The following is a 14,579-nucleotide window of genomic DNA, read 5'->3' on the forward strand; positions in this document are numbered from 1 at the left end:
CCAGATCTAAAAATGCTTTACAAAAAATATTTTTTAAAGTCCCATGCTACAATTTACAGGTTTCATCTGCTATGAAGGCAATTGCTACTTTTTCATCTGATCTCAGCGTACTACATAGTCACCAAAACACATGAATAGAAATTGTCGAGTACAGTCATAAGGCAGCATAAGGAAGCAAGGTGGTTTTTTTTGTTTGTTTGTTTTTTTGTTTTTTCTGGGAGATGGAGTTTCACTCTTGTTGCACAGGCTGGAGTGCAATGGCATGATTTCGGCTCACCACAGTCTCCACCTCCCAGGTTCATGTGATTCTCCTGCCTCAACCTCCCGAGTAGCTGAGATTACAGGCATGCACCACCACGCCCGGCTAATTTTTTGTATTTTTAGTAGAGATGGGGTTTCTCCATGTTCGTCAGGCTGGTCTCAAACTCCCAAACTCAGGTGATCCGCCTGCCTCGGTCTCCCAAAGTGCTGGGATTACAGGCATGAGCCACTGCACCTGGCCAGCAAGGAGTTTTTTTACTTCTTTTTCATAAATGCTCACCACTATCAATAACAGCAAATAAAGGATGGCTGCTTAGGTAGTCTCATCATAAATACGCTTCCCAGGTACAATAATAGAAACTGCTAACAGTAAAACTTTTTGTTGAATTTTATAACTTAAGGTCTAGCAGAAATTCCTAACCAGTTTGCAGACAGGAAAAGGGGAAGGGAGGATTTGACTAAGAAGTCAGTGGATACAATAGATATACTGTATTATTTTATTTGTGTTTTTCTTGGCTTCACACAATCCACAGAATATGCATTTTCATAACTTTTCTTTCTGTGCCACATTTTTCTCCTCCCCTTTCAGGAAAATAAACACAAGTTGTCATGTTCATGTGGAATTAGTTGAATGCTAAAAGCAAAACTTTCAGACCACTTACCTTATGTTGGCTATGTGCTGTTGCACAGGCTGATGCTGAAAATGGTCAGGCCACGGATGATGCAGGCAGAAGGATGGAGAGGGCTGAAGACAGCACGTAGTCTGATACACAGGTGAATGATTTGGACAAAGAGATGCAGAATACTCGGAGTGTGGCTGCATGCAACACGAGGCCAAAGCAGAGGGTGCTGCAGGGCCAGCCTCAGGATGGCACTCTTGGTGAATGCTATGGCTAGTCAAAGGGTGATGGTATGGGCAAGGATGGCAGCATTGGGGTAACATCTGAGGCGTTCTTTGGTTGTCTAAAGGCAGAAAGGATGATTTAACTGTGCCATTAAGTTGCAGGCATCCATTTGGACTCACTTTTGTTCTTGTTGCTTCTTTGGGTGTGAGCTGCTGGGCTGCATGGTCTCCATCAGAGGGGGTAAGGGGACTCGGGTTAGCAGCACTGGTTGTGATGCTGCTGTTGCTCAGAACCACAAAATCATTGTTTCCATTGCTCATAGCCATTCTCCAATTTCTTGACCCTAAGAAAGAAAATCATATAAAATCACCCAGTTATAGTCAGGCAGGCAAAAATGTAGGGAAGACAAGTATGATATTTAAAAACAGCCCTTTGAAAATGAGGGTTCTTGCAGAGTGTGAGACAGTGGTGGAAATTCAGCAGCATCTGTGATGGAACCAGCCAACACAGTGGCACTCCTCTTCTTTCCACCAGCTATTTTATGCACCTTAAGAACCCTCTTCCGTTCCCATTGATCACTTTCCTCCTGCCCACCTCTTCTTTCAGTGCCTTTTTTCTCACCTCATCCTAGATGCACAAGTAATCAGTTAAGAACGAGACCATTTTGCATATGAGAGAGGAGAGGATACAAATAGCATCCTTCAGCTTTTCAACAGTACCATGCTTGGCTTGTATGTTCTGATCTAGGAGTGACGGACAAATAGAAGGGCCACTCTGAGGGTAATTAGTTGTACAAGGTTAAAATAATTTGAATAATCTTAAGAATGTTTTATATCTTAGAAAAATCTCAAGAATATATGACTTTTCCTCTTAGTCATTCAAGTCTGAGGATAATAAATTAAAACCAGTCAGGAAAGCTAAGAATTCTAGCAACCAAAATGTCAGATGCAAAATTCTATGTAATATACTACAGGTAACAATGCTTGCACATGAGAAAAATAATACTATGGGCGGGATTTGCTTCAAATGATTTTTTCTTACTTTTTTTCCCTTCCACCAAAGGGTTCAGGCCTTCAGTATAAAGGAAGATCCTTAGATGCTCAAATTACCAGCAGCAAGTGTGTCCAATCAACAAACAGAAAAACAGACAATCTCCCTATCTCTTTGCCCACTACACCTGCCCTCTGAGCAACACACACACAAAATCTGGGAATGCACAGTAAAAAAAACAACAACAAAAAAACAGGTCATCAAATGCTATTAGTCTATTCAACATACACATGAAAGCCAACAACAACAACAAAAAAGAAAACTGTAATTTGGCTCACTAACCCTTCTAGCATGCCATTCTCTAAGTAGACAAAACGGCTTGTGGAGGGATCTCTCTCCAGTCCTTCCCCACCTCTGGCAGACACACAGGTAACCAGAAGAAATCCTCTTTTTCAGTCTGAGTACATCGTAATCTCACTGGCAAACCTGGATCTCCCATGAGGATTCCTGTGTACATTTTCACCCAGTATGTAAACTGCTCAGCAGGGGCGTTTGTGAGCAGAGCATGCCCATACTAGGATGTAAATTTAGCATATTTACCTTTCAGACAAAATTCCTCAAACACACCCTACCCCACATACACAAATTCAGTTAAATAAACATCATGCAGTAGGAATTTCTTCATAAATTGCTTAGTGGGAAGACAAAGCATTTAAAAACATCAATATATATATAAAATCAATTAGATATTACTTCCCTTATTTAGTCTTACGTCACTTTTGAAAATGGCTTGCCAATCCCAAGCTTCCTTTTATAATGACCATTGAGAGGGATTCTGAACTGTAGTATATACAGTTGCTCTCTCCTTCATTAAATCACTTTCCAAAGTATCCAATGTTAAACAAACATCCACTGTAAAGCATTCAAATCATATACCCAACGCACAGTAATAGTAGTTAAATATATTATGTAAACTAGCAGGAGGTAGGGTAGATATACTGACTGGCAAGAGCACTAATCTGATCCAGGAGGCGAGAACTCATCTCATCGTTTTCTGAATGTGCCATCTCAGCAAAATCTGCTCATTTACTCTTCAGTTTACTGAAGAATATAACCTCCCTTTTGTTGTTAACAAAAGAAAAAGCCATACGCAAAGGTTATGAAGATAACAAAACATAAATTAAAGGACATTTAAAGAAGCACTGGACTTTTCTTAAAAAGCTAATTGAAATGTAAGATGTTTAATTGTGTGTTAGATAATGTAGGAAACAATCACTAGATGAGATCAATGCAATTATTTCCCAGAATTAGAAACTCTCATTGTGCAAGCACTCCATTCAAAGAAATCACTGAAGGCTCATGCTTTTCTCCAACCTCCACCTGTACCTCAGTTAAAACTATCACAGCTGATGGGATCTGCCGGGCTAACTGGGAAAGTCAACAACTCCTCCTGCCCTTTCTATCAGGAGGGTTGAAGGAAGGAATACTTCTAATTTGTTGGTTTGTTTTTACCATCCCAGGTTAGTTAATATATTATTTCAAATAGTCTACTTTTTCCTAGGTATTTAATTCAATCAATTCTACTGATTCTAATCACAGACGCTGGGTAAGTTATGCTAGTGAGAAGCATCTAATAACAACAAATGACTTAAAAGTTTGAAAGTGCAACTGGCTGATAGGGTTTGGATCTGTGTCCTGCCCAAATCTCATGTCGAACTGTAGTCCCCAGTGTTGAAGGTGGGGTGGAGTGGGAGGTGACTGGATTATGGGGCTGGATTTCCCTCTTTATGTGGTTCTCGTGATAGTGAGTGGGTTCTTGTGAGATCTAGTCGTTTAAAAGTATGGTACACACGTCCCCCTCAACTTTCTCCTTCTTCCCCTTACCTTCTGCCATGATTGTCAGTTTCCTAAGGCCTCCCCAGAAGCTCAGCTGGTGCTGCCACATTTCCTGTACAGCCTGCAGAATTGTGAGCCAATTAAACCTCTTTCCTTTATAAATTACCCAGTCTCAGGTTATTTTTTTTCTTTTCTTTTCTTTTTTTTTTCTGAGACCAGTCTTACTCTGTTGCCCAGACTGGAGTGCAGTGGTGCGATCTCGGCTCACTCCAAACACTGCCTCCTGGGTTCATACCTTTCTCCTGCCTCAGTCTCCCAAGTAGCTGGGACTACAGGTGCCAGCCATCATGCCCAGCTAATTTTTTTAATTTTTTAGTAGAGACGGGGTTTCACCATGTTAGCCAGGATGGTCTCAATCTCCTGACCTCGTGATCCGCCCGCCTCGGCCTCTGGAAGTGCTGGGATTACAGGCGTGAGCCACTGCGCCCGGCCTTTTTCAATTTTTTTTTTTTTCTGGAGACAGGGTCTGGATCTGTTGCCCAGGGTATAGTGAAGTGGTGTAATCTTGGCTCACTCACTGCAACCTCCGCATCCCGGGTTCAAGTGATTCTCCCACCTTAGCCTCCTGAGTAGCTGAGACCACAGGTGTGTGCCACCACACCCAGCTAATTTTTGTATTTTTTGGTAGAGACAGGGTTTCACCATGTTGGCCAGGCTGGTCTGAAACTCCTGACCTCAGGCGATCTGCCCATCTCGACCTCCCAAAGTGCTGGGATTACAGGCATGAGTCACTGTGCTCAGCCCAGGTATTTCTTTATGGTAGTGCAAGAACTGAATACACTGGGCTTCAGACAGAATCCCATCAACCTCTAACTCCCTTCAAAGAACCCTGAAATGCCCCCTAGACCCTTCTCAATCTTCATGTTTCCCTATCTTCTAATTAAATCTGCTTATCCTCAGTAAAACAAAACAAAACAAAAAAATAGTTTTCTTTGTAACCAGAATCACAACTATCATTCTCTTTTAAATTTATTACAAATGTATCATTTTGTAGTTACACAAGAGTTAAATAGATTCTTATATGCCAGCCAGGGACCTAATCATCATTTATAACATTTTTTCCCCACATGGTAAAATGCAGTTCAAATGCCAAATAACTGACTTACAAATGAATTTTTGGAACACAACCTATTTTGTAACTTGGGAGACTTCTTGTAATGAAGTAGGAACTAGTAAAGAACAATTTGAACTCTGGCTTGTATTTGAAGCAAGTCACATGAGTGTTCTCTGATTCCATTTCTTTAATCATAACATGGGACTAATCAATTTGACCTCATAAATAAGTAAAAACTACAGGTAAAAAATTTAGAAGTAAAAACAGAAAAAATATTTTATGAAATGTCTATAGATTATTTAAGTTCAATGGATGCATTTGGGTAGGTGTTCAGATGACCAGCCAGAATAGGAAAGTATTTCACTCTGACATCAAGAGTTGACCCTAAGGCCCGTACAGAGAAAGATCATCCCTTCCCCCGTTCATCCCTTTTTTCCTTCCCCTGCCTTTTTTTTAAGACAGGGTCTTGCTCTGTTGCCCATGCTGGAGTGCAATGGTGCGATCATGGCTCCGGCAGCCTAGACCTCGCAGGCCCAAGCAATCCTCCTGCCTCAGCCTCCTGTGTAGCTGGGACCATAGGCATGTACCATCATGTCATGCTAATTTTAAATTTTTTTGTAGAGATAGGGTCTCCTATGTTGTCCACGCTGGTCTCAAACCCCTGAGCTCAAGCAATCCTCCTGCCTCAGCCTCCCAAAGTGCTAGGATTACAGGATGAGCCACCATGTCCAGCCTCCTTTTTCTTTAGAACTGAGATACACGAGGAAAAAATCCAATCTGAACCTAAGATGGAGGGAACTAATAGGAAAGACATGATAGAGGAAGCCTAAGTATAAAAAGGAGTGGAATAAGGAGTTCCTGCGAGAGAGTGTTAATACCTTTACATTTGTCAAACTATTGTGATAAGCATAATGGTACATGATTATGAATGCAGTGATAGTAATATTTATAGTGAAAGTTTAAAATCGGTTTTGGGTAAAATATAATGAGTAACTTTAAAAGACAGCTATGTTGAGGCTGGGCACCGAGGCTCATGCCTGTAATCCCAGCATTTTGGGAGGCTGAGGCAGGAGGACTGCGTGGGCCCAGGAATTTGAGATAAGCCTGAAAATATAGTGAGACCGTATCTCAAAAAAAATTTAAAAATTAGCTGAGCATGGTGTTGCTTACCTGTAGTCCCAGCTGCTTGGGAGGCTGAAATGGGAGGATCACTTGAGCCCAAGAGATGAAGGCTGCACTGAGCTTGAGAGCACACCACTGCACTCTAGCCTGGGTGATAGAGTCAGACCCTGTCTCAAAAAAAAACCACACACAAAAAACAGCTATTGTTGAAATCGCCTGTTCTCCCAGGGCCATAACACACAGGAGAATGCCAAAAAAAGAAAAAAAGCAAGCTATTATTGAAGCATTGGCTTGAGATGTGATGGGCCCACACCAAGATATTTTAGTGCATTTCCTGCTGTTCATGAATATAACATGCCAATATTAATAAATTCAAAGCCTCTAATCTCATATCCCCTATTTTACCTTTTTAGCCAACATTTTAATGTCCAGAATGATTTAGCAGTTTTGGGGCTACAAGGTCTTTGGCCAAAAACCATCTTTTGATTAAATTTTAAAATATACATTTCATAGGATTACTGTGAGAAGGTAGAAATGTTTTGAAAACCATAATGGGCTATATAACACAAGAATGTTAATACCCTTGTATATATAACACTATGTATGTATACATATATATATATACACACACACCCTTGTAATACCCTTGTATAATATGTAACAGAAGTAAATTGATATATTGAAGTATAGAGAGGGGCCGGGCGTGGTGGCTCATGCCTGTAATCCCAGCACTTTGGGGGGCTGAGGCGGATGGATCACGAGGTCAGGAGATCGAGACCATCCTGGCTAACATAGTGAAACCCCATCTCTACTAAAAATACAAAAAAATTAGCCAGGCGTGGTGGTGGGTGCCTATAGTCCCAGCAACTCGGGAGGCTGAGGCAGGAGAATGGCGTGAATCTGGGAGGCGGAGCTTGGAGTGAGCTGAGATCACGCCACTGCACTCCAGTCTGGGCGACAGTCTGGGCAAGACTCCGTCTTAAAAAAAAAAAATATATATATATATAAAAAAATATATGCGTATATATATGTGTATATATATCTATATATGTATATATGTGTGTATATATATCTATGTGTATACATAGAGAGAGACATTTCAATCATACTGAAATGTAAAGAGAAAAGTGTCAGAGTTCATGTGATTAGATGGTTCAAAATAATGACATCGACTCTTGTTTGGAACTCAGGAAATATACAAATATATAATAAATGGAAATAATAATGCTTCAGACAAAAAGTTGCATCTCATTGAAAATGCTGTCAGGATTATGATAATTTCATTTGTCAACAGACAATCATATATCACCTAAGGATGGGGACATGTCCTGAGACATGCGTCATCGGGTGATTTCACCATTGTGTGGTCATCACAGTGGACTTCCATAAACCTAGATGCTGTAGCCACAGTTAGGCTATATGGCGTGGTCTATTGCTTCTAGGCTACAAACCTATACAGCATGTTACTGTACTAAATACTGTAGACAACTGTAATGCAGGGATTTGTCTACTACACATATCTAAACATAAATAATAAAAAATGATGATAAACATATCTAAACATAAAAAGGTAATGTGCTGCACTCCAGTGTTACCATGGCTAGGCCATAGGAGTTTTTCATCTCCATTATAACATGGGACCAACATGGTATATGTGGTCTATCACTGACCAAAATGTCCTTATGTGGCACATGACTGCATCATACACCAAAATATGTTAATGACACACAATTTGTACAAAGGATGCAATCAAACTAGATGGCTCCCAGAATACAAATAGCGTTAAGAAAACCTCATAGCAGCTACTTGGAATTGGCGGTCAGAACTGCTAGTGTGGCCAGAAAACTGCCAAGGTAAAATCTAAATGTACTGTTGAAGAGAATACACAGACCTGTTCCAATTACCACAGTAACCACTTAGCAAAGCCATCACTATCCTTAACAAACACAGGGATCATATAGCCTGAAGGAACACCATTTTCATCCCCATCAACTGTTACAATTGTACACCTCTTTGCTATTTCCAAAGCACTTTCTCACAAATGATCTCACTTGAGTTGATCCTCCTAATAGCCCTCTGGAAAAACGGGGGTGGGGGGCAGGCATTACCACTCCATTTTGCAAGAGAAAACAACACAGAGGTTCTAAGTAAGGTGCTCAAAGTCACACACTGATGATAAATGGTGAAGCTAGGAAGCATAATGCCAAGGTTTTGAGAGCTTTCTGATAAACTGTATTCTGTACACTCACATGATGTATTTTAGAATAACTCTTTGCTTCACCAGATTCCTAATACCAAACTTAAGAATAAATACCAAGACTGGATCACCAACAAGATCCCTTGTTGTAGCCAACCATCTTTTTCAGAAGAGTCATGCTCCCTATAGCAGTTTCATTACATAAATACAAAACACCAAACCAGGGCTTCCAAATATGAGGATCACCTAGAGATGTAGTTAGAATAAAGATTTGATACAGTACATCAGGGGTAGGGCAACAAGTCTCCAACAACATGTCCATACTGCTGATACCTGGAATATATTTTGCATAGTAAGAGAAAACCACAAACTAGGTGAGGAGACTACAAGAGAATTATACCTCAGGTATGGCAAGATACGCACAATTAAATCAGAACGAACAAAAATAAGTAGGGAATGTTAACAACGGACAGAAATAAAGACCCATTTTTCTATTTAAGGCAGAGAAATGTAACAAATTTAACAACAGAGGTTCTAATCGATAATCAAGTTTAATCATGGCTTGTATCATGACTCCCAAACTGTTTTTCGTGCATGCAAACAGCAGCTGTTAGGATTTTGATCTCTTTAGTGCAACTCATATACACGGACTGAAGCACCTGCCTAGTTAACTGAGACACACATTTTTCTCTCTCAAGTGGCACTAGATATTAAAAGATGGATATATAAAGAGACCTTAAGTCTTTCTTTACATCAGGTATAAAGGCAGTCTGGTGATACCTGTATCCATTATTTACCAAACCTGTTTTAATATGAAATGGTTCCTCTACAATTGCTTCATGCTTATCCTAAAATGATGGACTAATTTCTGATTACTGGTACCATGTTGGCCTATTAACATTTAGTGTTATGGCCAGAGAAATAAGTAGCTGCTCTAAATGCCAACAGAAATCGATAAAGAACTGTAAGCATTTCTGTAGAGGGGCTATGTAGAAGCCAAATCAGGCAAGTTTTGTCTCTAGGAATACTTTTCCCTTCAAAGGGCTATTAAGATTTTTAAAAATCATCTCACTATGTCAAGTCACTTTTTTCACAATACCCCTATGAATTTATTATTAAACCCATTACAGAGAAAACTGAGAATCAAAAATATTAAAGTAACTAATCCAAATCACATGATTCAATCTCAGACCAGTATGACTCTAAAGGTAAGGCTTTTCCACTACCTCAAGATGCCTCTAGAGCAATGCCAAGTCCAACTAGCTTTTATAGGACCACAAGAGGCTACTGATGTAAAATTCTGTCTGAAGGTCCACATGAAAAGTAGCCTATGAATTCGTATTTCCCAAGATTGTTTTAAAAGGTACAATTCAGCAATCAAGAGTGTCAGAGACATATTTCACTAAATTAAGGAAAGATGTTATCCATCCATATATCATATTATGCAAACTTTAAAAAGCAAGGCAATGGATTGATCTTTGTTGTTATGTAGTATACTATTTAAGAATAATGTAATTGTGACGTTATGGCAAAATCTATCTTTAATGAAAGAAACAGACACTTGTAAGGAACTAGAAAGGATGGTCTTAAATGAAGAAATAGAATCTTTTTCCCTTCTGAGACAAATTACATTTTCTTATTTTCCTTTAAGTTTGTAAACTTTCTACTGTTAAACTGTCCTCCATGAGAATACTTATAAATAGCTTCACCAAATCACTCATAAACATTTTGTATATTGCAAAGGACTATACAAAAATAAGGTGTTAATTCTAGTATTCCCCTTAAGCATAAACTGCAATAAGTTGAAAGCCATTTTCCCAAAGAAACAACATTATATATTTGAAGATCTATACCACTAAATATATATTTCATAAGAGCCTACTAGGTATTAGTTAGCTTTCTGCCACACTAGGAGAAAGCAAACTGAGTTCCAGGAAATATGAAAATGAAGGTTAGCATTCTTTTACAATGAGAACATACTGTTCTTAATATTCAATTTATGGGTAGTTTCAACTTCTGATGATAAGCACCACCTTTGAAAATGAAATACACCTAACGGTTTTAGATAACCTCTATTAATATAATTACATACATGATATATATTGATAGAGGCACTAAGATATATGGATAAACTGTAAATGTTTTGTTTCAATATTCATGGTATTTACAAACCGCTTAATGATACAGAAGAAAAATTAAAGTTTCCAGATAAAGTTTCCCCCTAGAGTTACAACAAAAAATATGAAAGTAAAATAACCTTAATGATATTGCAGTGTATCTGCCATAACAAATCTGAAAGCCCTACATTTGGAAAGCAGTATTACTGCTAGAAATGAGTTAGGTTGTAAAAGCAGAAATTTTCATATATAGGGGCGAGTGATAGAAATTTCAGGGTTGTAGAAACATCAATTTCATTTTTGTCATTTTGTTTTACATCCAATGTACCTTTGGTCAATGTGGGAACAGAAATGTGGGTATAAAATGAAGTTTACCTCTTTCAATCTCAGATAAATGATATCAGTGATATTCTCCATTTAGCATAAACACTTATCTTCCTAAATACATATTTCAAGAGCACTCTCACAATATTGCAATTATTAAAGCACTTTTCAGAGATCTCTTTTCCAGGTTCATCCACAAAAATTATCATTCCATGTAATATTCACCACTTCTCTCCACACTCAGTTTAAGTACTGTGCCCATAAGCATCAATGCTGGAAAGAAAGAGGTAGAGGAGACTCCTTATAGCTTTGCACTTCTATTTCAGATGAGTTTAAATTCCATTAAGCTGCACTGATTTCTTTTGAACCCTAAGTTTAGAGAATTATGTGAAACTGTATAACCAAAAATATACAAAATAAAACTAGAGAAACTTTCTATAATCAGGGATGTCAAACAATGGTCACTTTAAAAAAATTCTACAAAGTTCTCCTATATAAGCAGTTATCTAACCCTAAAACTAGCCAAAACATTTAACTAGGCTCTGCTACAAGTCTTAAGGTATGCATTAAATATGAATATTCACAAAATTACAAGTCTATCACAGCAGTCTCATCCCTGGCTGCACATTAGAATCACTGCAGTAATATTAAAAAAATTATGATAAAAGGGTCCTGGCCCCAGAGATTGAGGTTCTGATTTAATTCATATTGTAGCGAAGTGTGGCCATTAGCATTTTTTAAAGCATCCTGGGTGATTTTAACATGCAGTCAGAGCTGAGAGCCACTGATTTATACTTTATATAATTAATGCTGATCAACTTATAAGAGCAAGCAACTACCACTCAAAATATTCAACATTCCGAAAATACTGCTTGAAATGCAGAATATTGTTGCATATTAGAAAACAGTTGGACCTGGCACTCTAAGTTTATACTATTTTTACTTTTTTTTATTGCTCTTGTTACAATGAAAAGAGATTTCATCTGCAGTACTTCTTAAGCTGGAAGGGTGGGGACAAGGGTACAGCAAGGAGAAAGCCTTAATAAGATACTAGCTCAAGCAAGACAACAGTGCTGACTTTATGTGGAACAATGTTGTGGAAATGTGAAACAAGTTGCCATAAAGCCTTTATTATTTATTAATCTTTTGAAGAAAATCTGAGAAGTAGCTAATTTGACTAATGAGTTTACTTAACACTCAAGAAAAAGTATGTCCTCAATGTCTGGTCAGTCTCTAAAATGAAGGCTCAAGATCCTCTAATAAAAGAGTATGTTCCCTAAAGTTCCATGCCAGGAAAAAAAAAAAAAAAGATTTCTGGTGGCATTTTAAGCATCTTAAACTTTCCAATTCTAGGGTTAGACAGTCTGCAGATACCAGGACTGTTATTTAGCCTCACATACCCACCAAATAAGAATTATAAGATGGTTTGTTAATAAACAGGATCCTTAAGATGTGATAGGTGTGTCTTTAGGCCATGAGATTTCATTTGAAACTATTTTGTCTCAACTAAAATCACAAAATGGGCAGCTTTACAACTGAGCAATCTATCTGTATCACTATAGCTCTTCCCCAGTAGAAACAGGATCATATTACTGAGCTTAACAAATGTTGTTGAACACATCACAAGCATGTCTAAAAGATACCATGCATGTTTAATACTTCACACATCTCAAAACCTCAAAACTTAGCAGCCCAAAGGGGGAAAAAAACATCACTGAGGTAAATCAAAGTAAGAAAATTTTACTCCCACACATTGTTAGGCAAAAGAATGTGAGAGAATTTTAAAAATGTCCTTCATAAAGCCAAAAACTGAGATCAATCACCATAAAGCACTTAAACGTTGTTTGATTTAGATGGTAGTGTGTTGTTTTTTAATACCACACTTAGAATAATCTAAACTTTTCCCACAAATGTTTAGTATCTAATACCCCACTCCCTGCTGTTTTGTGAAGTTTGAGAAGCAGCAAATCAAATTTCCTAGAGCAGCTCCCCAAATGGGTTCTTCCCTGCAGAGTCCAGCAAATGATGTCTTATGAGTATCCTTTAGTCTACTGAGCAACTTGGGAAACATCAGTCAAGGTATTTGTATAAAACACAATTAAAACTCTGAGATTTGCTTCAAGCTTAGAAAAACATCAAATTTATAAAGACTTTATTCTTACTTGAATTGAATCAGTAAATTAACTCTTAATAAGAGCCTGGGTGCAACTTTTATAAATCTTTCTCTATTCCTTAAATTATTACTATAAATGCTCATGAGTTCTGCTGTTTGCTTTCTTGTATATATTAGATGAACTGAAATTACATTTACTATTGTGTGGGATTCTTGTTTGCTTACAAAGGTAATTAAATCATATTTTTCAGTTAAATGTAGCACCTACTAGGTTCCTTATACAGTTTTCTTGGAATCTAAATATGAGCCTGTAATACATAAGCCTGTTTAATAGTGATTAAAATAAGAGAATAGAAATCAAGAAGGAGAGAACAAAAAGCCACCATCTTCTCCGAGTCTAGCTTTTCTAATTTATTTTAGTTGCTCTGTCTTATATTTTTTCCAAAAGGCTGATAGACTAAGGAGCTCATATGTCTTGATCCTAAACAACTCGGTTTTGCTTCTTGTGTTAGAATGTAATCAGGAATTGCATTTTTTTTCAAAAATAGAAAATGTTCATATCATCTGTATGTCAAGGCTGTCCATCATCCACACTGAATTACAAGAATCATACAGCAAGAATGCTCAGATCCAGCCCCAGAACTCAAAGCAGTTAGAACAGAAGGTAAAGATGTGATGCATAGCAAACACTGAAAAGCAGATTTCCCTAAAAGGCTCAACCGGTTCAATATAAACTGCAAAGCAAGTGAGATTAGATTTAAATTTTGGATGAATCCACTTTAAAATACATATTTCCCAGACTGAATTAAAGTAAACATGTATTTTCTAAACTACTTTGTAGATCAATCATTTCAGACACTGAAAACATTACACATTTTTTCATAATCAATGCAAATAGTTCATAACAATTCTAAAGTTGAGGTCTAAGATGTGAGCTATATGATGCATAGAAGATACATAAAAATATCTTTTTAATACTAAAACAAAAAGTTCCAAATAAAGTAAAATCAATAAAATATCCCAATATTTGATATGTTGGCAATAAAAGCAATCTAAGATAATCTATTGGAGATGCAAGACTAAAAAAAACATGAAATAATGCAAAAAGAGTTTTAACATTTTAGAAAGTAGAAATGTGTCGCCAGATATTAAAACCACGGGAAGTAGAAAACCCACTACCTGCAAGTGAAACACTCATAAATTTAGAGCTTATTTACATAGTTTAGTGATTTCCCAGCCATCAAAGGGAACTGTAGTTTTCTTAATTATAAATAGTATGATCTAAAATAACCTTTTGTGGGTAAAAAGGACACGTTTCATTCTTTTTCGTTCCACAAGAATACCTATTAGTAAAATTTTTTAGCAAATTGTAAAGTATGTTCTCTATTTCTTGGATTATCATTGAATAAAGTCATTTATGATCAGTGATGTGCAAGAAATACTCAGTTTTCACTAAATTTCTGTTTAATTTTTAATGTATATTTTACACCAAACATAAACATATTTCACATTAAAGTAATATGAATTTTTCTACCAGTTGCAAATAAATTATCCATTCTCATTTTAAGCAAAAGTCAATATAGCAAATATATTTTGACTTGTACTTTAAATAGTAAATCTAATCATAATGTAGTCACTATTGTAGTTACCATATAATGCA

The 14,579-nt window shown here is 37.3% G+C and overlaps 1 protein-coding gene across 3 annotated transcripts in view; it reads right to left on the reverse strand.

The window, feature by feature from the left end:
- The window catches only part of DISP1 (dispatched RND transporter family member 1), a 198,749-nt gene that overhangs the window by 60,948 nt on the left and 123,222 nt on the right, over positions 1-14,579 (reverse strand). For all 3 annotated transcript variants that reach the window (XM_025368557.1, XM_025368575.1, XM_025368565.1), the window contains one exon: positions 924-1,449. In XM_025368557.1, the coding sequence (XP_025224342.1) occupies positions 924-1,432 (509 nt within the window). In that variant the 5' untranslated portion in view covers positions 1,433-1,449. The remainder of the gene's footprint in view (positions 1-923; positions 1,450-14,579) is intronic.

Source organism: Theropithecus gelada, chromosome 1 (genome assembly GCF_003255815.1).
Source record: "Theropithecus gelada isolate Dixy chromosome 1, Tgel_1.0, whole genome shotgun sequence".
NCBI lineage: Eukaryota > Metazoa > Chordata > Mammalia > Primates > Cercopithecidae > Theropithecus > Theropithecus gelada.